Source organism: Lithobates pipiens, unplaced genomic scaffold (genome assembly GCF_037356315.1).
Source record: "Lithobates pipiens isolate NorthernLeopardFrog02 unplaced genomic scaffold, aLitPip1_a1.2 Scaffold_22, whole genome shotgun sequence".
Lineage (NCBI taxonomy): Eukaryota > Metazoa > Chordata > Amphibia > Anura > Ranidae > Lithobates > Lithobates pipiens.
The window spans coordinates 231,554,851-231,578,288 of NW_027507784.1; the positions used below are offsets into that span (position 1 = coordinate 231,554,851).

The following is a 23,438-nucleotide window of genomic DNA, read 5'->3' on the forward strand; positions in this document are numbered from 1 at the left end:
AAATGTACCAGTTCAAAATTACAAACAGATTCTACTTAACACAACAAACCTACACAGTCCCTGTCTTGTTTGCACCGCCTGTATACTGCTGTTCTGAGTATATAGGGCCTGGGGGCCCCACGCCTTTCCTTTTTTTTATTTGGGTACGGGGTTCCTCTTAATATCTGTACAAGACCCAAAGGGGCTGGTAATGGGCAGGGGGGCTACCCATGTAATTTTTCTCAATGATTTTTATCCATATTGGAACCAGAGATTACATTAAAACTGCAAGCAGTTTTAAATGACTTTTTTTCTGTTAAATGTTATTTTGATGCGGTGACTGTTCTAAACACGGAAAACACGTGGCACTTCACAGGCATACTTTAGACACCCCCCAGCTACAATATTTAAAGGAATATTTCACATTTTTTTTTTTCACTTTAATCATCATTAAAGTCAGTGCTCCTGAAAAAACATCAGTTTTTAAAAAAAATGTAAGCATTGACCCATGTCCCCTGGGGAAGGAGCCTGGTCCCCAAACCCTTTTTAGGACAATATCTTTCATAGTAACCATTAAAATTAGCAATTTTTATTTTGAACGTTCTAGTCCCATAGACTTCAATGGGGTTCTAAATTTCGCACTCATTTTCGGTCCGTTTGAAAGTTCTGGTGTGAACGGAACCCGGGGGGGGGGGGGGGATGGGGGGTGTTCGGCTCATCCCTAGTCCCTAGGTAAACACATAGCAATAAGCAAAACTTAAACAGTTTGGGAAACAATATCTTTTTTGGAGCCTATATGCATATAAGAAAACAGAACATTTTATTTATTTTCCTGGTTGCTTTTTTTTTTTATTTCATATTCTTAAAAGGCAGGTTTATATTGTGCAAGTTTTATTAATTTTGTGTTATGTTTATTTTTTCTAGGTGAACTTCGGCAGTCTTCTGTTATTTTGAAGAACAGAAACGATGAATTACAAGAGAAAAACATGTATGTGCTTAATGGAAATGCTAATTGTTTGTGTTGCACAGTTTTTTATATCACTGCTGCTAGCAAATCTGCGGTGATTGTTTACTTATTGATGTGAACTAAGGTGAAATTGTTCAGATAGAAGTGACAGCAGCAGAGAGGAGAGAGTCTGTAGAAGGTGCAGACGGTGCTGTGCTCTCCTCCTCTTGTCATAATGCGGCTCCTCCATATAGCAGATGACACAGAATCACTCTTACATTGGACTATCCATATTTCCTGCTGCCAGGAGATGAGCAGTCCTTGGAGGACATATGGGATGGGTAATCAGACTGTGTGTCCAGTCTGATGTAAGAGCAATCCTGTGTCATCTGCTACATGGAGGAGCACTCCAGCTCCTGGCTCCTGGCCTCCTGGCTCTTTATAAATTTTCCACATGTACGTTTTGGGGAGAGGGGATTGTACTGGGGACACAGTGGGGGAAGGGGAGGGGGTGACAGTCATTTGCTCTTGGGATGAGAGGTTTGTGGAGGGGGGGAAATGGGAAGCTATTTGTGCTGGAAAGGGAAATTTGGGTAGAGGGGATTTTGGCTAAGGGGGAATTGGGGGGATTTGACCCCCCTGTACCCTGCCCTGCTGATCCCTTGTCCTCTACCCTACTGACCCCTTGTCCTCTACCCTACTGACCCCTTGTCAACTACCCTACTGACCCCCTGTCCTCTACCCTACTGACCCCTGTTATATGTCCTGCTGACCCCTGTACACTGCCCTTCTTGACCTCCTTTCCTCAGCCCTGCTGTTCCCCATTCTCTGGCCTTGTGAGCTCTACATACTGCCCTACAAACTAATGGCCTTATCCTCTGTCTTACTGATCCTCAGTACACTGCCCTACTGACCACTATACACTGCCCTGCTGATCTCAAAATCCTCTACCTTTTTTACTGCACTCCCACATAAGAAGGACTAGATCCAGCCATGCCATTAACAGACAAATTGTTCCCAATTACAAGTAAATGGGTGCTTTTGAGAAAAATTACATTGTTTAATGACTTAGAACAGCCATTCTCAACCAGGGTTTCTCCAGAACTTGCTGGGGTTCCTTGAACTGTGTTAATTTACATTTTATCTGATGATGCCTTCATATTTCAAGGTTCATCTGCACTTGGAAGACTCAGTAGCATAACATCAATGATCGCTAACTGTAAGGGTGGCATTCTAACCCCCAATGTAATGGGGGGCATCCTTCCTACTGACCACCACTGTAAGGGGCATTTTCCTAATGATTCCCAATAAAGTGGCTATTTCTTCTTGACAATGCCCACAAAAAACATCTTTCTGAATTTAAACTTTAAAACAAGCTTTGCTGCATGTAACAACCAATAATATCCCAGTTATTATTCTTCTAGTGCAGTTTATTCGAAAATGGGAAAGTAAATATTGGTTCTTACATGTTTTAGAGCTAGTGTGAACATCTTGTGAAATCTGCTTTGTGTACAGAAGAACATTTTAAGGCCTCATGCACACGAGACGCAGTTAAACGCGCGTTCAGATGCAGTTGGACAGTTTTTTCAACTGCCCCTGAACTCATTCAATGTTATCCTATGTGTCCATGCACACAGTCTCGTTTTTTTCCGTTTTTATGCAGTTGCGTTTAATCTCGTTTTTCCAGAAGCAAAAAAATGCGTTCAGAAGCAAAAATGTCCACGTTTCAGACGCAAAACGCGGCTAAACGCGGCACCCGCGTTTAGCCGCGTTTGCGTTTATATGTGTTTTTAAAGGTGACCTTTTTTTTACATTAAAAATCTCAAAAATGATTGCAAATGATGAAAAACCATTAGAAAAATATTTTAAACAATTGCAATTGCAAGTGGACAATCCACAACTTGTGGCAAGTGACATGGCAGGTGGCAAGTGACGTGGCAAGTGGACAATCCACAACTTGTGGCAAGTGACATGGCAGGTGGCAAGTGATGTAGCAAGTGGACAATCCACAACTTGTGACAGGTGACGTGGCAAGTGATGTGGCAGGTGATGTGGCAAGTCACGTGGCAAGTGGAAATCCACAACTTGTGGCAGGTGATGTGGCTGGTGACGTGGCAAGTGGACAATCCACAACTTATGGCAGGTGGCATGGCAAGTGATGTGGCAGGTGATGTGACAAGTGGACAATCCACATCTTGTGGCAAGTGACGTGGCAGCTGACGTGGCAAGTGGACAATCCAAAACTTGTGGCAGGTGACGTGGCAAGTGACGTGGCAGGTGACGTGGCAAGTGACGTGGCAAGTGGACAATCCACAGCTTGTGGCAAGTGACATGGCAGGTGGCAAGTGATGTGGCAAGTGGACAATCCACAACTTGTGACAGGTGACGTGGCAAGTGATGTGGCAGGTGATGTAGCAAGTCACGTGGCAAGTGGAAATCCACAACTTGTGGCAGGTGATGTGGCTGGTGACGTGGCAAGTGGACAATCCACAACTTGTGGCAGGTGGCATGGCAGGTGACATGGAAAGTGGACAATCCACATCTTGTGGCAAGTGACGTGGCAGGTGATGTGGCAAGTGACGTGGCAAGTGGACAATCCACAACTTGTGGCAGGTGATGTGGCAAGTGACGTGGCAGGTGATGTGGACAATCCCCAACTTGTGGCAGGTGACGTGGCAAGTGACGTGGCAAGTGGACAATCCACAACTTGCGGCAGGTGACGTGGCAAGTGGACAATCCACAACTTGTGGCAGGTGACGTGGCAAGTGACATGGCAGGTGATGTGGCAAGTGACGTGGCAAGTAGACAATCCACAACTTGTGGCAGGTGATGTGGCAAGTGACGTGGCAGGTGATGTGGCAAGTGACGTGGCAAGTGGACAATCCACAACTTGTGGCAGGTGATGTGGCTGGTGATGTGGCAAGTGGACAATCCACAGCTTGTGGCAGGTGGCATGGCAGATGACGTGGAAAGTGGACAATCCACATCTCGTGGCAAGTGACGTGGCAGGTGATGTGGCAAGTGACGTGGCAAGTGGACAATCCACAACTTGTGGCAGGTGACGTGGCAGGTGATGTGGCAAGTGGACAATCCCCAACTTGTGGCAAGTGACGTGGCAAGTGACGTGGCAAGTGGACAATCCAAAACTTGTGGCAGGTGACGTGGCAAGTGACGTGGCAGGTGATGTGGCAAGTCACGTGGCAAGTGGACAATCCACAACTTGTGGCAGGTGACGTGGCAGTTGGACAATCCACAACTTGTGGCAGGTGATGTGGCAAGTGACGTGGCAGGTGATGTGGCAAGTCACGTGGCAAGTGGACAATCCACAACTTGTGGCAGGTGACGTGGCAGTTGGACAATCCACAACTTGTGGCAGGTGATGTGGCAAGTGACGTGGCAGGTGATGTGGCAAGTCACGTGGCAAGTGGACAATCCACAACTTGTGGCAGGTGATGTGGCTGGTGATGTGGCAAGTGGACAATCCACAACTTGTGGCAGGTGACGTGGCAAGTGACGTGGCAGGTGATGTGGCAAGTGACATGGCAAGTAGACATTCCACAACTTGTGGCAGGTGATGTGGCAAGTGACGTGGCAGGTGATGTGGCAAGTGACGTGGCAAGTGGACAATCCACAACTTGTGGCAGGTGACGTGGCAGTTGGACAATCCACAACTTGTGGCAGGTGATGTGGCAAGTGACGTGGCAGGTGATGTGGCAAGTCACGTGGCAAGTGGACAATCCACAACTTGTGGCAGGTGATGTGGCTGGTGATGTGGCAAGTGGACAATCCACAACTTGTGGCAGGTGACGTGGCAAGTGACATGGCAGGTGATGTGGCAAGTGACGTGGCAAGTAGACAATCCACAACTTGTGGCAGGTGATGTGGCAAGTGACGTGGCAGGTGATGTGGCAAGTCACGTGGCAAGTGGACAATCCACAACTTGTGGCAGGTGATGTGGCAGTTGGACAATCCACAACTTGTGGCAGGTGATGTGGCAAGTGACGTGGCAGGTGATGTGGCAAGTCACGTGGCAAGTGGACAATCCACAACTTGTGGCAGGTGATGTGGCTGGTGACGTGGCAAGTGGACAATCCACAGCTTGTGGCAGGTGGCATGGCAGATGATGTGGAAAGTGGACAATCCACATCTCGTGGCAAGTGAGGTGGCAGGTGATGTGGCAAGTGACGTGGCAAGTGGACAATCCACAACTTGTGGCAGGTGACGTGGCAGGTGATGTGGCAAGTGGACAATCCCCAACTTGTGGCAAGTGACGTGGCAAGTGACGTGGCAAGTGGACAATCCAAAACTTGTGGCAGGTGACGTGGCAAGTGACGTGGCAGGTGATGTGGCAAGTCACGTGGCAAGTGGACAATTCACAACTTGTGGCAAGTGACGTGGCAAGTGGACAATCCAAAACTTGTGGAAGGTGACGTGGCAAGTGACGTGGCAGGTGATGTGGCAAGTCACGTGGCAAGTGGACAATCCACAACTTGTGGCAGGTGCCGTGGCATGTGACACGCTAAATACAAGTACACTGCAGCTCTCACAGCTGCTGCTACTCACTCTGGTCTCACAAAATTGCTGAAATAGTTAATAATACTGTTTTTTTGAGCTGGGGGAGGGTCTATGATGTTAGCTTAACTAAACGCTTCTAGACGCAAACGCGGTAAAACGTGGTAAAACGTGGTAAAACGCCGCTAAATCATTTCATTTTCCCTGAAGAAGTCACGTGACGGTGACGAATGCGCAAGGAAGGAAGTGAGAGAGACACTAGGAAGGACATTGGAACGCACCGTTCGTTACTCTGCTTGTTGCTCTATTACTGCAGTTTTTATTCACTCAGAATGTGAGTACCCTGTCACTATACTTAAATAAAATCCAATTGGTTGAAACTACTACACTATGGGACATTATCTCTTTATCTTGTGAGGCATACCTATCCCAGGAACAGGAGCCAGTTACCCACCTATACTATTAAGGCTGTAACCTCACAGCCGTGAGGCATACCTATCCCAGGAACAGGAGCCAGTTACCCACCTATACTATTAAGGCTGTAACCTCACAGCCGTGAGGTAAGGGCACATCCATCCACGTATTGGATAAATAGGAGGATTAAGTCACTGCACATGTATGCCTGCATGGATCACTGAAGTTCAAAGCTAGTGCTTCCCCTTAGAACACAGCACGTCCACAGGACTGAATATCCCAGACTGATTACCAGCACCTTATTTTTATGTGTTTATCATTTCACCTGTGTTGTAACGTTTTTTAGCTGCTAGCACTATTTGCACTTTATAAACACCGCATGGAATATGCATTGTGTTATATTGGATTGATTGTTATCTGTATTTTTTTCACTTGGCACTTTATAAACACCGCATGGAACATGCATTTTGTTATATTGGATTGATTGATATCTGTGTTTTTTCCACTTGGCATGTCACATGGGATTGTGCTTATGTGATTATTCTCACTGTACACTTTTAGTCATATATTTTGGACTATCACCTTAAGTTATATATTCATTTATTGTCAGCATATTTTATTGCAGTTTTGCACAGCACCCACGATTTGTATGTCTATTGTTTCAGGCATTCATCCATTACTGTGTGTTTTTATTTGTATGGCACTCTATCAGAATCTATATTTGATTGCCACTCTCTAACATTTATTTTAGTTTAGCACGTACCGAACAAGGATTTGTGCACACCCAGACACATATAATTTTACACTAGCACTTTTTGACCTTTACCCTTTTATCCTTTACCTGCATACTCATCTGTTCCCCTTCCCCCTCCCTGCCCTTTCTTCCCCTTCCCCTTTTTCTTTTCTCCTTCCCTCTCTTTCTCCCCCTTCCCCCCCCCCTCCCCCTCCCTCTCCCCTCCTTTCTTGTATTCCCCCATTTGCACAACACTAAAACCACTTAATCGATATTGCTCAGGGAGTAGGTGAAGCTCCCTTCAGTGTTTGCAGCATCCCCCTATTCCCCTTGTCAAGGTGGTTGGCGCAGAGGTACTTTATACACTAATTGGATGAGCAGCTGTTCAATTTTAAACTGTGTAATGATGTCAGCCGGGAGCGTAGATAAATTCACAAACATTTTAGATGTGTTTCTTAACACAACACACAGGGGTATGGAAATTGGTAGCAACATAAACACACACATGCAGTATGGACTGGTGTCTTTATTCAGCCTCACCCACTATGCAGCTACATTATATTTAATGAGTCACTTCTGCTTAAAGCAGTAGTAAAGTGCTAGTTGACTTTTTTTTCCTGATTTGCAAGGTAAAGCTATAATGTGCTAGTATGCATTGCATAGTAGCATATTATGTGAAACTTACCTGAAGACAAATGACAGCGCATCACTGGAGGCCGCTTCCATCTTCACCTGTCTTCCTTCCGAGTCTGCGAACTCCAACTGTGTGACTGGCCTGAGCCGCAATGATTTCACTCCCGCACATGTTCGGGTGAGCGTTTACAGCACAGGGTTCTGAAGAAAGGGCTCAGGTGGCTGTTCCTTCAGAGTGCATGCGCTATTGACGTCATCGGCTGCATATATAGTAAATATCTCCTAAATGGTGCACCATACCTCCCAACCATCCCGCTCATGGTCACTCTGCTCCCTCTCATACACTGCTCCTCCAGTCATGCTGTACAGTCCCCCCATACTGCCCTCCACTACCCCCATTATACTGCACCCCTCCCATTATACTGTCCTCCACTGCCCCCCTCCCATTATACTGCCCTTCACTAACCCTCCTCCCATTACACTGCCTTCCACTACCACCTGTTGTGCTTTTTAAGGACATTTTCTTGCACAATATTTATTAAGTAATTTTTAACGAAGATATTTTTAAGATACAGAATCAATCTATATGACACAGTCTATACATGTGAAACGTATTCACGGAGACGAGTGATCGTACAAAATAGTTACATTTATTGGTTGACAGAAAACAAATATTTACATGAAATTAACATACAGATTGCATTACTTGATCATTTGACAATTAATGGAAATACTCTCAAAATGGGAGTGTCGTACTTTGGACTTAATCATCACCATTATCACTTCTCGGTAGAATCAATAACCTTTTGATAATTGACAATTAAACAGAATGTCTGTATTTCACACGTCCAACCGTTACTATACTGCAGGTAAGTAAGTGGTTAACAATGTGAAATAAATTAGACATTAGTTTGTCAATAAAATTGCCATGTATGCAAAAAGAAATTTATAATAAAAAATTAAATTTAGAGAAAGATCTAAAAGGCGGTTATTGATTCGGGAGAAATATTTTCAATAATAGAATATTCAGGGGGCGTGGCTAGCTGGGAACGAAGATGGACTCCTAATTCCTCAGCTCGTCAGCCGGGAGCTTTTACCTCACGACACAGGCCGACATCGTTGACCCATCCGCGGCTATCCCACTCGGTAACGATCAGAGAAAACGATGAGCTCATCTCGGAAGAGACTCACCGATCGCAAACCTCAGAAACTCACTGAGTTTGCATATAAGCCGGCGGAGCGTCCCGCGCCTAGTCAAAATGGCGCTGAACGGGCCGCACGAAGCACGGCCTATACAGATCTTCCAGACGCTCCAGCGATGGACACCTTGGACACAGGTACCCCCTCCTCACCCCCCCTTGATCAGGCACCCGACCCCTTACTGGACAGCCCAGCCAAAGCCAAAGTGCGACTAGACACGCCACCGCAGCGGCCTCCCCACCCTCAAATTGAGTCCCAGGCTTCAGTTCCCTTGTTTTCTGGACAGGCCCTACAGTCCTCCATGGCTGCCTTTCCCACAGCGGGCTAGCCAGTGCTGGACACTACCCTAAAGGAGATGCTCCTATCCCTCCAGTCTTCCTTAATGACTGATCTCTCCTCAATGTTCTCTAAAATAACCTCTGATATACACTCCTTATCTGACAGAGTGACTAAAACAGAAACAGCAATGGCTGACTGCTCCACTACAGTCAATGACATAATTGATACCTGTGAGGACCTAAAAGAAGAACATTCCTGGATAAAAGCCAAGCTGGCCGACCTCGAGGACAGGTCTCGCAGGAACAATCTCAAATTGCGAGGGGTCCCTGAAAATGTCCCCCCTACTGATCTGCCACGCTACGCCAAAGAGCTTATCCGCGCTATATTGCCAGACATACCCCCACGCGACTTGATCATTGACCGTATTCACAGAATAGACAAACCACCCCACTTAGCAGCCTTGGTCCCTACAGACGTGCTCATGCGGATCCATTTCTACCACGTGAAAGAAAGAGTACTACTAGGCATGAAAGAAAAATCTCCTTTACCGTCTCCTTATACAGGAATCCAATTGTTTCCGGATCTCTCCAAATATACCTTACAAATGAGAAGGCATCTCAACCCAATCACCAAGTTGCTACAAAACCACAAAATCCCCTACAAATGGCGCTATCCAGCCACACTCCTCATTGCCAAAAATGGTCACACACATGTGATCGGTGCGCTTGACAAGGGTCTTAATCTCCTCCACTCCTGGGGTGGCCTGATTGAACCCCCCGCCTCGGCCAACCATCAAAGAGCTCAATCTGGGCCCAATAGAAACCTTGACTTTAACAAATCCTAATGCTGCCTCACCTACTACTAATCGGCCATTTTATGATTTTAGGTTTCACGTTCAGTGCAGAGTCCACCTAACCGTGAGTGATTCAACTATCCTATCCCACTACTTGTTCACCATCTCCTACACATGATGCCACTCACCATTGTGTCTCTTAACGCCAACGGTTTAAACCATCCAGCCAAACGCCACTCACTGTGGAGAACTGCCTCTGACCTCCGTAGTGACATTATTTGTGTACAAGAGACCCACCTACTGCCAGTGGATACCCCACTCTGTAAAAACCACTTATTCCCCCATGTCTTCCATGCCACTCATGCCACCAAATCTAGAGGAGTTATGATTGCTGTCAAACACACTGTTGACTTCCAACTTCTAAATGCCACGTCGGACCCAGAGGGCAGATACCTCATCCTCACCTGTAACATCAATCGAACAACCTATAAGCTCCTTAATGTTTACGCCACTAACTCCCACCAGCTGAGATTCCTCCACAAGGTACTCCGAATCGCAAAACCTGCCCAGAAACACCAATTCATAATGTGCGGTGACTTTAACTTGACTCCAGATCCACTGATGGATTCCACGTCTACTGCTACTAGGCTTGGGTCACCTCTAAGAGACTTCATTTCAAATCAAGACCTATACGACATCTGGCGCTGCCATCATAGCTCTGAACGAGACTTTACATTTTTCTCTGCCAGACACCGTTCTTACTTGAGAATAGATCTGTTTTTATCTGATAAGTGGACTTTGCAAAAAATTGTAGATTCCGCAATCCACACCATGACTTGGTCAGACCACGCCCCTATCTCTATTTCTATCGATACTTCCCATTCCACCACCACTGCTCACCTATGGAGAGCCAACAACTACCTCCTCCAAAACGATCAATACACATCAGAAATCTCGACCCATATCACCGATTACTTCTAGATCAACAAGGGCACCGTGTCTGACCCAGGTGTGGTGTGGAGTGCCCATAAAGCATACGTAAGAGGGGTACTCTTAAAATTGGGCTCCCTCCACAAAAAAAGAGGACGCAACGTTTTGATGAATTAACAGCCCAAATTACTGCATTGGAACTGAAACATAAATCCGACCCTAGCTACATATTGACAGACCAATTATTGACCCTACGTCAGAAACTTAGGACCTTTTTGCTCCACTCTTATGAATACCTCCAGAGGAAAGTGAAAGCAACCACATACTCAACCTCTAATAAGGCAGGCAAGAAACTAGCGCAACACATAAAGGGAAGACGTCTTAAGACCAAAATTACCCATCTGACTCACCCCCATACCAAATCTACCCTTAGCGACCCCCAGGACATTGCTGACGCCTTTAGTTCCTACTATAGCGACCTGTATAACCTTGCACAAGACCCCTCTACCCCACAACCTTCGCAAACCAATATCGACAATTTCCTTCGAAATCTAGACCTCCCCATATTGACTGCCGAACAATTGACTGAACTCCCCCCCCCCCTTCACCGATCAAGAAATTTTGGATACTATTAAAATGCAAATCTCCAGGCCCAGACGGACTCACTGGAGAATACTTTAAACAATTTGCTTCAATTCTAGTCCCCCATTTGACTGAACTCTTTAACAACGTTGCCTCCTCTTCTACTTTTAATAAAGAATACTTAAAAGCATTTGTGATAACTATACCTAAACCAGGGAAAGAACTGAATGCCCCCCAAAACTTCCGCCCAATTTCACTACTAAATCAAGATCTGAAAATATACGCCAAAACTATAGCCCGCAGATTAATTCACATCATGCCCATACTCATTCACCAAGATCAGACAGGTTTCACCAAAGGTAGACAAGCCCCCGATGCCACCAGAAGAATGCTCAACTTAATTCATCAAGCAGAATCAACAGGAACGCCTTCTCTGCTTCTCTCTCTGGATGCAGAGAAGGCATTCGATAGAGTTCACTGGCCCTATCTTACCTCAGTTTTGAAAAAATTTGGTCTTACAGGACATATATTGAATGCCATCATGGCATTATACACCACCCCGGAAGCACAAGTCTTCACGGAAGGAATGCCATCCCGTCCATTTCTCATCACCAATGGTACCCGACAGGGTTGCCCCCTATCACCCCTTATGTTCAACTTAGTTATGGAACCCCTGGCCGAACATATACTCTCTACTATCACTGGAATAACAATTGGCCCAATCTCCCATAAAATTTGCTTGTTTGCAGATGATGTCATCCTGAGTCTTACGAACCCGACTTCTTCCCTGGCTGAGGTTCAAAGACTACTTAAATGGTTTAGTTCGGTCTCACTTTACAAAGTAAATGAGTCCAAATCCCTTATACTTGATATCAATATTGATGCCACCACGAAAAATCTCCTGCAAATACAATATCCATTTCAATGGGCAACTGCTCACATCCCATATCTTGACATCCATCTACCAAGATCCCTAAAACATCTCTATGCGGTCAATTTCCCTCCACTCTTACACAACATCCAACAGGTATCACAGAACTTAGCAAAACATGAACTTTCATGGACTGGAAAACTCGCCGCCTTCAAAATGATCTGCCTCCCCCAAATCCTCTATTTCTTCCGCACACTTCCTATCCCTCTCCCTACTACATTCTTCCGTTCCTTACAAACAATATACAATAAATACCTCTGGAAGGGGAAAAAACCCCGGTGTGCACACTCACATCTCATTAAACACAAAACAGTGGGCGGAATAGGCTCCATAGATTTCAAAGACTACCACTCAGCAGCCATACTAGCCCAACTTCCTCACTGGATCTGCCCACAACCATTCACTCCCTGGGCCCAGATAGAACGACAAACATTTACCAATTCTGATTTAAAATACTGGCTGCTCAGTATACCTCTGGGTACTACCATCCCGACCTACATATCCCCGACTATAAAGGCGTCGGCCCTGGCATGGCGTAGACTAGTTAACAGACTCCCCGAAGCACCTTCCCCCAACTTTACTATCCCTTTTGAAACGCTTACTCATTTAACACCTGACTTACCGACTTCCCTCTGGTCCTTCAAAGGTATTCAGAATCTCCAACAATTGTACCAAAACCATCACCTCAAACCCTTCTCCCAACTACAAACTGAATATAATCTTCCCAGCTCAGAGAACTTTACTTACCTGCACATCGGTCATTGCTTATCTAATATACCCTCCCCGTTGTATACAATTCCCCCCAAGACTTGGAAGTTTCTCAATAATACAACTTCAAATATTAAAGGCATAACTCACTTTTATAACCTTCTACAACACAAAAACACCTTCCTTAAACTGGCCCCCCATCATAAATGGGAGACAGATTTCGCACACTCGTACACGGACAACCAGTGGCAGTTAGCAATAAATGTTACCTACAAATATACAAAATGTGCAGCATTATGGGAACTCATGCAAAAAATTTCATTAAGGTATTACCTTACCCCAACTAGATTAGCGTCCTTCGATCCCCACTCCACTAATATCTGTTGGCGATGCAAATCAGAAACCGGAAACCTACTCCACATCCTATGGGCTTGCCCCAATCTAACACAGTACTGGTCTGATGTCTTCCATCTCATATACTCAATTTCCAATTGCACTGTACCCCAGACCCCTGCATTGGCTATACTCAATTTGACCATCGTTCAACTTCCTCACAACATGAGATGTATCACCACGCATATACTACTTGCTGCCAGGCTCAATATCACTAGACACTGGAGATTGGACACTCCTCTCACTGTAGCGCAAGTGACAGATATAGTGGCTCTACATTATAGCTACGAGTCCGTGTTGTCAATTGGCAGTGGTTGGTCCTCTAAAACCGCTGCAAATTGGCAACCCTGGATAAAGTGAAACTCAGCTGTGACCAGTACTCCACGATGTTAACTTTTGGACCAAATCCTGATTTCTTGACCGAGCAATACTAGATACCATCCTTTCCTTGTTCCTTGGATTACCCTCCTTACCAATATCTCTCAAATGAAAAGACACTTAAGTCTAACGACATCTGAGGCGGGTCTCCCATCGGTGTGACACTAATGATTCCCTACGGGGTGCTACACCGGTGGGATTTCCTTTTACAATATCACGGGACATACTACTTACCCTTTTTTCCTTTTTTTGGAATTATACTACCTACTGATGTATACATGTAACAGTTCTAAACATTGAAACCATTGTATATGTTATGTATTGACGTCGCTGTTCGACGTACAATGTTAATTGTACTTGTAACTCTCTATAATACTCAATAAAGAATATAAAGTTGAAAAAAATAATAATAGAATATTCAAAAAAATCTATATTTAAGAGAACATAGAATAGATGATAAACATATACTTATCAATATGGTATATTTACCCATTCCAATTGGCTACTAGTGTGGATTGTTGGTTACCAGGAATTTTAAGATGGCTGCCGTGGCTTTCAACCTAGATTCTCTTACAGAGGAATTACTTTGTGTGACCTCCGAGTTCCAAAGAGGCAGGGATCTTCATGAATGTAAAAATGTGTATTCATGCATGGTGCATGAGTGTCAGTTGTCTGGGAGTCTTCCAGTGTCCCTTCTCATGGGGGGTCCCTAAGCTTCCCCCTGAGCTCTTTCCCCCAGCTCTCTTCCTTTTGACCATCTTTTTAGTTTCTTAAATATCCTCTTAAACAAAAAGATCATAAAATTATACTGAGTTCTGCCCAGAGTGTATGTGTTCCCTCCTCATTGGCCGGCAACGTGTAATGGTTAGCTTTCCCGGGAGTCTCGTGATTTTAAGGTAATTACACCTTCAACCACCATGTGTCTCACATGTGTTTTGTGGTTTATCTCTATAAGTGATATGTTTAATTTTATAATGTGTAATTTTTTTTTGTACCTTAGTGAAAATAATCTCTCAAACTGGGAATTCTACTAACCACATACTATCAAATACGCTTAGCATAATTATTGATTAATCACTTGCATAAAATGGTGATATATATGCATATCAATGTATATCTATTAATCTTTTGTCCATTTAGAAAGGACACAAGTTAGATATATATCAAACAATATCACATACAATTATTATCTATATGGATACATGTATAATTCGGGTATCCAATCAATATTTGTTTATCTAAACATAGGTTAAATTCTTATACATTCATATCATGATCATATGTTTGTCTTAATACAAATTTGTTCCTAAAACAATTCTACTAAAAACCTTATACTTTCATATATATTTTCTTTATAACCGATTTCATCAACTCATCGGATACTAAAATTATAATGTCTCTGTTGGTGACTTATATATATCACATATAGTTTGAATTATTTGAAGTACTTTTGAAATATGTCTGACTTGTATATTCCTCTCACACTATGTTTTGAAACGAACTTTGAGCTTCCAATAAATGATTAAATGGCTTAGTTGTGTCCTACAATAGGTTTTGTTGGACAAGGCGTCAGCTATCTGCAGGGTTGTATATTGTCCAAACAGTCTTTTACTTATGCACAATGGGGTTTTCTAGTTAAGGATTATTTCCATGTGATAAATACTTATGCAAGTTTGTTTTTCTCAATCTAACCAACAAAATAAGTAAACAGCTTTTTGTCTGGTGACCATTGTTCCAATCTCTTGTTTCAACACAGGTTTTGTAAAAGTTTAAAAACGAATCCCTTGAATATTTGGAAAAACCTGTGAGATCCTGTACTTTACTTTAAAGTTCTCCAAGAGGTCACAGTTCAATAATATCAACACTTTAGTTCATCCACCTTTTTTTAGGCCTACTGAAATCTCTCATCTCTGCCAGTGAATATTAAATGTATTTCTTCATGAATTCACAACACACCCCTCCCATCATACTGCCCTCCATTAACCCCCTCCCATTATACTGCCCTCCACTACCACCCCCCTCCATTATACTGCCCTCCACTATCACCTCCTCCCATCATACTGCCCTCCACTGCCACCCCTCCCATCATACTGCCCTTTGCCACCACCCCTCCTATCAAACTGCCCTTCGCTACCATCCCTCCTCTCTTACTGCCCTCCACTACCTCCCCTCCCATCATACTGCCCTCCACTAACCACCTCCCATTATACTAGCCTCCACTATGACACCCTTCCATTATACTGCCCTCCACTGCCACCTCTCACATCATACTGCCCTCCACCCCAACATACTGCCATCCACTGTCACCCCTCCCATCATACTGCCCTCCATTTCCATCAGTTCTAAAAAATAAAATTGTAAAATAAAATGGTAAAAAATTAAAATAAAAATTAAAAACTTCTGATCCCGTCCACTGGCCTACTGATTATGTCCTTTGCTCTACTGGCCATGTCTACTGCTCTACTGACCATGTCCACTGCCCTACTGACCACGTCTACTGCTCTACTGTCCACATCCACTGCTCTACTGACCATGTCCACTGCCCTGCTGATCATGTCCACTGCCCTATTTGCCACGTCCACTGCCCTACTGACAATATCCACTGTCCTACTGACCATGTCCACTGCTCTACTGAACATGACCACTGCTCTACTGACCATGTCCACTGCTCTTATCACGTACCTGGTAGTAGAGCCTGATTGGACGAGGAAGGCCTCCCTTACACCACTGACTCTGGGCTTCTGATAATGTGAACAGAAGGTGCCGGAGTTCAGAGTCGCACGAGTGCCAAGGAATCTTTCAGGCAGCAGGGCAGATGTCCTGAATGGCTGGAGAAGATACCAGAAGATCTTGGCAGGCAGCTGGTGCAACAGACAGCAACAGATAGCAGGATCAGGCAGGCTGGGTCATATAATGCAAGGCAGTCAGATGCAGGGTGCAGGCAGGAGCATAGTCAGAAGACAAGCCAGGTCTGGAACCAGATGAGTGCAAACAGGAGCCAAGGGTGAAGGCAGTAGAAGGGTTACAGGACAAGCCAAGGTCAGTACAGGTGGAGTTCAAGGGATGATCAAAACAAGCTGGGTTAACACAGAGATCACGACACAGGTTTCACGGATAACAGAGCACATGTGGGAGCTGAGACGAAGCAGCACTGGAGGCAGGCACTGGCTGGGTTTAAATAGGCTGTTTGGCGACAGTGGCAATCACGGGTGCGCGCATGTGCACGCAAGCGTTGGCATGCATGGGAATGCGTGACGGCTCCTGTTTGCGTGCCAGTTCTGTGCACCAATGTTTGTTTCCTATGCGCAAAGGAAATAAGTGTTGTTCTGCGCTTTGGAGTATTTCTAGAGGGACAAACTTGTCTGCTGGCATGTGCACCCTGACAGCTCTACTGACCATATCCACTGCTCTACTGACCATATCCACTGCTCTACTGACCATATCCACTGCTCTACTGACCATGTCCACTGCTCTACTGACAATATCCACTACCCTACTGCCCATGTTCACTGCCATACTGACCAAATCCACTGCCCTACTGACTGATACTATTCACAGTGCACACTGACACCACTGGCAGAACTACCAGCAAAGGTTGCACTTGCGGCTGGGCCCGGGCCTTCTGCCACCCTGTATATAGCTCATCCCAGAACCCTGCACCCTGTTTATAGCTCATCTCAGAAACCTGCACTTTGTAGATAGCTGATCCCAGAATCCTGCACTCTGTACATAGCTCATCGCAGAACCCTGCACTCTGTACATAGCTCATCCCAGAACCTCCACTCTGTAGAGAGCTCACCCCAGAACCCTGCATTCTGTACATATATCATCCTAGAATCCTGCACTGTGTACTTATTTAATCCCAGAACCCTGCAGTCTGTACGCAGCTCATACCAGAACCCTTCACTCTGTACATCCCAATACTCTGCACCCTGTATATAGCTCAGAACCCTGGACCCTGTATATAGCTCATCCCAGAACCCTGCTCCCTTTATATAGCTCATCCCAGAATTTTGCACCTTGTACATAGCTCATCCTAGAACCCTGCACTCTGTACATAGCTCATCCCAGAACCCTGCACTCTGTACAGAGCTCATCCCAGAACCCTATACTCTGTACATAGCTCATCCCAGAACCCTGCACTTTGTACATAGCTCATCCCAGAACTCTGCACTCTGTACATAGCTCACCCCCAGAACCCTGCACTTTGTACATAGTTCATCCCAGAACCCTGCACGGTGTACTTATCTTATACAAGAACCCTGAACTCTGTACGCAGCTCATCCCAGATCCCTGTACTCTGAACGCAGCTCATCCCGGATCCCTGCTCTCTGTACGCAGCTCATCCCAGAACCCTGCACTCTGTACACAGCTCATCCCAGAACCCTGCACTCTGTACATAGCTCATCCCAGAACACTGCACTCTGTACTTATCTTATACAAGAATCTTGCACTCTGTACATAGCTCATGCCATAACCCTGTACTCTGTACATAGCTCATGCCAGAACCCTGCACTCTGTACATAGCTCATCCCAGAACCCTGCACTCGGTACATAGCTCACCCCAGAACCCTGCACTCTGTATATTGCTTATCCATTGGGTGCCCCAAGGTATGATCAGTTCCAGCAACCATCGCCAGCGTCTGATTTATATGGTGCAGGAATACCTAGGGGCAAGATTGGACACCTTTCCCACCAAAAATCCTTTGGGTTACTGGGTCTTGAGGATGGATCACTGGCCAGAGCTTGCAAAGTATGCAATTGAGCTACTGGCCTGTCCTGCATCCAGTGTTCTTTTTGAAACGCATATTCAGTGCTGCAGGAGGCTTTGTAACCGATCACAGGGGGTGCCTGCCCACTGACTCGGTTGATCGACTGACCTTCATAAAAATGAATCAGTCTTGGATCACCACCAGCTACCAAGCACCAGATGCTGATGTAACTGAATATTTTTTTTAAACGTCAGATCCCTTCAAGACTGCCTATGCTGATGCTGAGTGACTATCCTGTTATGCGGAGTGACTATCCTTTTCCTCCTCAATGATTATGCTGATGCTTTTATGAACATTTTTAGTTCTGGGCACTGCCACCAGTGGCTAAGGCCCAATTTTTTAGCCCCCGTTTAACAGGGCCCTGTGAATACAATTTTTTATGCAATATTTTGCAGGAGGGTTCGTTGCTGCGCTCAACTACAATATCTGTAAGGGGTTGCAGTGTTATGGCACCAGCACCAGTGCCTAAGGCCCAATTGTTCAGCCCCTGTTTGACAGGGGCGCATAATTACAATTTTTGATGCAATACTTTGCAGCAGATCTCATTCCTGTGCTCCAACTAGAGTATCTGTGAGGGGTTGCAGTGTTGTGGCCCCAGCACCAGTGCCTAAGGCCCAATTTTTCAGCCCCTGTTTAATAGGGGCATGTAATTACAATTTCTGATGCAAAACTTTGCAGCAGGGCTCATTCCTGCGCACCAACTAGAGTTTCTGTGAGGTGTTGCAGTGTTGTGGCACCAGTGCCTAAGGCCCAATTTTTCTGCCCCAGTTTAACAGGAACATGCAATTACAATTCTTGATCTAATATTTCACAGCAGGGCCTATTCCTGCGCCCACCAAGAGTAACTGTGAGGGCTTACAGTGTTGTGGCAACATCATCACCTAAGGCCCAATTTTTCTGCCCCTGTTCAACAGGTGCATGCAATTACAATTATTGATATAATATTTCACAGCAGGGCCCATTCCAGCACCCACCAACAGTAACTGTGAGGACTTACAGTGTTGTGACACCAGCACCACCACCACCAAAGGCCCAATTTTTCTACTACTCTTCAACAATGGCAATGAAAAATGCACAGGCTAAAAATCACACTAATGAAAAAGAAAAATAGATCAGTAACAGTCAAAAAAGGCAGCCTTACATTTGGTTTCTGCCCCAGTATTCTTTTTAGTGTGATATTTACCTCTATTGTCATTGTGAATTCTGAGAGAGAAAAAAGTTGATAAAAAGTAGTGACTGTTATAATCCACACACTAATGGCATTATTGTACACTTTTTCTTTGAATGTATCTGAGGATTAGAACAGTTGAAATAATAAACTGACAGGAAACGGATTCTTAATGTAGAAATAAGCATTACCGTCAAGTATTGGTTTATCATGCTGGTGTCTGTGCCGGACTGGCAGTGACAGCGCCTGTGCAGTGTGCTGTCTATGTGTGCAGTGCTTAGCCTTGTACATGTGCAGCTGTGGCCAAAAGTTTGAGAATGACACCAATATTAATTTTCACAAAGTCTGCTGCTTCAGTGTTTTTAGATCTTTTTGTCAGATGTTACTATGGTATACTGAAGTATAATTACAAGCATTTCTAAGTGTCAAGACTTTTATTGCCAATTACATTAAGTTTATGCAAAGAGTCAATATTATATATAGTTAACCCTTCTTTTTCAAGACCTCTGCAATTCGCCCTGGCGCTTTGTCATTGTCAATCACCTTCTGCGCCACATCCTGATTCCTGGCTGATGACAGTGGCACTCCATTCTTGAATAATCAATTCTTGGAGTTTGTCAGAATTTGTGGGTTTTTTTTGTTCACTCATCCACCTCTTGAGGATTGAACACAAGCTCTCAATGGGATTAAGGTCTGGGGAATTTCCTGGCCATGGACACATAATGTCCATGTTTTGTTCCCCAAGCCACTTATTTATCACTTTTGCCTTATGGCAAGGTGCTCCATCATGCTGGAAAAGGCATTGTTAATGTCACGTACCTAGTGGTGAGTCCGGAATGCAGAAAGAGACCTCTCTTGCATCCCTGACTCACGGCCCCTGATGGTGACAGGAGGCATGGGACTCAAAGGTAGCACGAGTGCCTGGCAGGATCAACAGCCAGAGGATGGATCAGGCTGACTTCAGGAACTGTAGCTGGACAAGCAGGCCTCAGTGGCAGGGGACAGGAACCAGTAAACAGCAAGAGACCAACAGGAACAAGTAGATCACTCAGGAGCAGGCACACAGAAGAGTCGGGCAAGCCGGGTCAAACCAGACAGTCAGTACAGGAACAGATGCAGCAGGCAGAGGCAGGAACGTGGAACAGGCCGGGTCGGTAACGGATGAGCACGGATGGACCAGAGGATAAGACAAGTGCAGAGTTGTAGACAAGCCGGGGGTCAGAGGCAGGCAGAAGGCAAGGAAGGTCACAGGTCAGGCCGGGTCAATACACAAACAGATCAGATTCAGGCAATAGACTCAGGAAAGCTGTAAATCAAGCATCAAGATCTGAAGGGAGAACTGGGTTTAAATAGCCCGCCTGGCGCCAGTAACCATGTGCATGCACACTTGCGCGCACTCGAACGCGCACACACGTGAATGCGCACACACGCCCAGGCACCAGCAGGTGCGCACAGACAGGCGACAGACCACTGTCCCCAGCCAGCCTTTCCTGACAGTTAATCACCAAACTGGTCTTGGATGTTTTAGGAGAAGTTGGGAGAAGTTTGTTCTCAGAGCCTTTTTTGTACAGGGCTGATAGACTATTGATGAAATTAGGACCAAACCCCCACCTTTCAAAGGTGTGGAACAGGTAGGGCTAGGTGACGGTATCAAAGGCCTTCTGGAGGGCGATGGATAGAAGAAAACTTTCCTGGGGAGAGTTGCCATCCCAACCGGACTGTAGCCGGGAGATGATGTCTATTGCTCTCCTTATCTGGTCCAGTCCCTGACGTCCCGGAATGAAGCCTGCCTGGTCATTATGGACGTAGGAACCTATGAAGGAACCCAGTCTGTTTGATACATTTTTTGTCATTATTTTTAAGTTGTTATTGATCAGTGAAATTGGTCTGTAGTTGCTCACTTGGCTCAGGTCCTTGTCGGGTTTGGGAATGACAGAGATAAAGGCTAATTTTGCAGTCGAGTCCAGGGGCAAGTTTTTGTTAAGGGAGTTGAAAAACCGGGCCAGATAAGGAGCGAGAACATCAGTGAAGGTTTTGTAGTACTTAGTCGAGAAGCTGTCAGGGCCTGGAGCAGAGCCAATCTTTAGCTCTTTAATGACTCCTCTGACTTCTTCCTCCGAAATAGGGGACTCCATGATGGCTCTATGGGTGTCCGAGATTCTTGGGAGGGGGATCTCATCCAGGAAGGTTTTGATCGTTTGTGTGCTAGTGGGGTTTGGGTCAAAGTGGGGTTTTGAGTAGAATGCGTTAAAGGCCTCTAGGATCTGTTTAGGGTTTTGGGTCAGGGTACCGGATAGCGATTTACTCTTGGGGAGAGCGTGCACTCTGTGCCGGGGGGAAAGTTTAGCTGCTAATTGGGGACCAAATTTGTCTGTGTGGAGAATCTACCATTTACCCACTTTAGGTGACTTTCAGCACTTGATGTTAAGGCTGTGTTTAGGGCAATCCTGGCGGTGTCCAGTTGGGCTAGAGAAGAGGGTGTGGGGTTTTTCTTGTGGGCTGCGCTCAGGGCTTGGAAGTTATATTCTAGGTTGGTTAAATCAAGGTGTTTCTCCCGCTTAAGGCGGGAAGCTAGCTGGATAAGCTTGCCCCGCATAACTGCTTTATGAGCCCCCCACAATGTGCTTGGGGAGATGTCATTAGTGCTAAAGTACTCAACTAGCTCTTTTTTGAGCATTGTACAGTGTACTTGATTTGCGAGGAGAGTCTCCTTGAGGCGCCATTGTGGGGGGCCTGGAGGATTCATAAATCCCGTAGGCTTGACATAGATCAAGGAGTGGTCAGACCATGGGACCTCTCTTATGAATGCCTGAGACAAGAAGTGTATACTTGACGTATGGACAAAGATGTGGTCTATGCGTGAGAATGTCCTGTGTGGCGCGGAGTAGTGGGTATAGTCTTTGGATGTCAGGAGCAATTCTCTCCAAGAGTCTATCATCCCCGGTGAGTGTAGGAGTCTAGCGTTGCGGAGGCTCTGTTTGGGGGGACGTTTTAAAAGAGTGCTGCCTTGTGACGTCTTGTCAAGAAGGTGGTCGAATGCTATATTCGAGTCCCCACCGATGATCACCTTACCCTCCAGGTGGGAGGATAGGGCAGTCAACATTGAGGAAAAGAAGGGTGCCTGATTTTTGTTGGGGGCATAGTAGGATATGAAGGTGAAGAGAGTGCCGTTAATGTGCCCTTTCACCAGGATATACCTCCCCTCGTTATCTCTAACGGTTTGGGAATGGACGACCGGGGTGTGCTTGGAGAAGAGGATGGCAACCCCTCTTTTCTTGTCATCAGCATTGGCTAGGAAGAATATAGGATAGTTTTGTAGTAGAAAGGTGGGGTTAAAGCTTTTTGGGAAATGGGTTTCTTGCAGCATGATGATGTTAAGGCCCCTAGAGTGATAATTTACACCTTTTAGTTGGGGAATTTAGTCCTTGTGTGTTGTGGGACGCTATCGTGAGTGTCGCCTTGGTGGGGAGTGTATCAGCCATGGTCATGAGAGTATAGAATCAAGAACAAGTTGAAATTTCTTACCCTGATCAGTCGAGACCGCTTGCCCGTCTGGAGGTCTAGGTGCAGAGTCCAGTTCAAACCCCAGCTGGTGAAATGAGGTCTCCTTGAGGTCGCCTGGGAGGGGGGGGGGAGAAGGATAAAGAGGATGAGAGGGAGCTGAAAGGGATGCAGAGAAAGGGGAGTAATGAGAGAAGGAAGGCCCAGAGTGTTTGAAGCCCTGGGCCCTTCATCAACAGGCCTGGCCAGCCAGAGCCCGCTCTGAGTTCCCAAGAAACGTAGGACTCGGAAGGAGGGCAGCCCATTTCCGGGCTGCATTCCTGGTGTCTCCAGGGGAGGCAATCAGCCCCTCTCCGGCCACAGCACCCCCAGTAAGCTACATAAAGGGGGAGCCGCCAGAGGGAAAAACAATTGAGACGTTATAAACCAAAACACCTATTAAACATTGGTTTCACAATCTGAGAGTGCAGAACAGGTAAAATAAACTACCTTGCGACAACATTGGTAGGGGAAGTGGGGAGAGGGGGAGGGGTTAGAGGGTAAAGGGAAAATATTGGTGGGGGTAAATCTGAGAATCTTAGCGAAG

At 45.6% G+C, this 23,438-nt stretch overlaps 1 protein-coding gene across 6 annotated transcripts in view; it reads left to right on the plus strand.

Moving 5' to 3' along the window:
- The window catches only part of SNX29 (sorting nexin 29), a 1,823,105-nt gene that overhangs the window by 920,577 nt on the left and 879,090 nt on the right, over positions 1–23,438 (plus strand). For all 6 annotated transcript variants that reach the window (XM_077448905.1, XM_077448908.1, XM_077448906.1 and 3 more), the window contains one exon: positions 904–967. In XM_077448905.1, the coding sequence (XP_077305031.1) occupies positions 904–967 (64 nt within the window). The remainder of the gene's footprint in view (positions 1–903; positions 968–23,438) is intronic.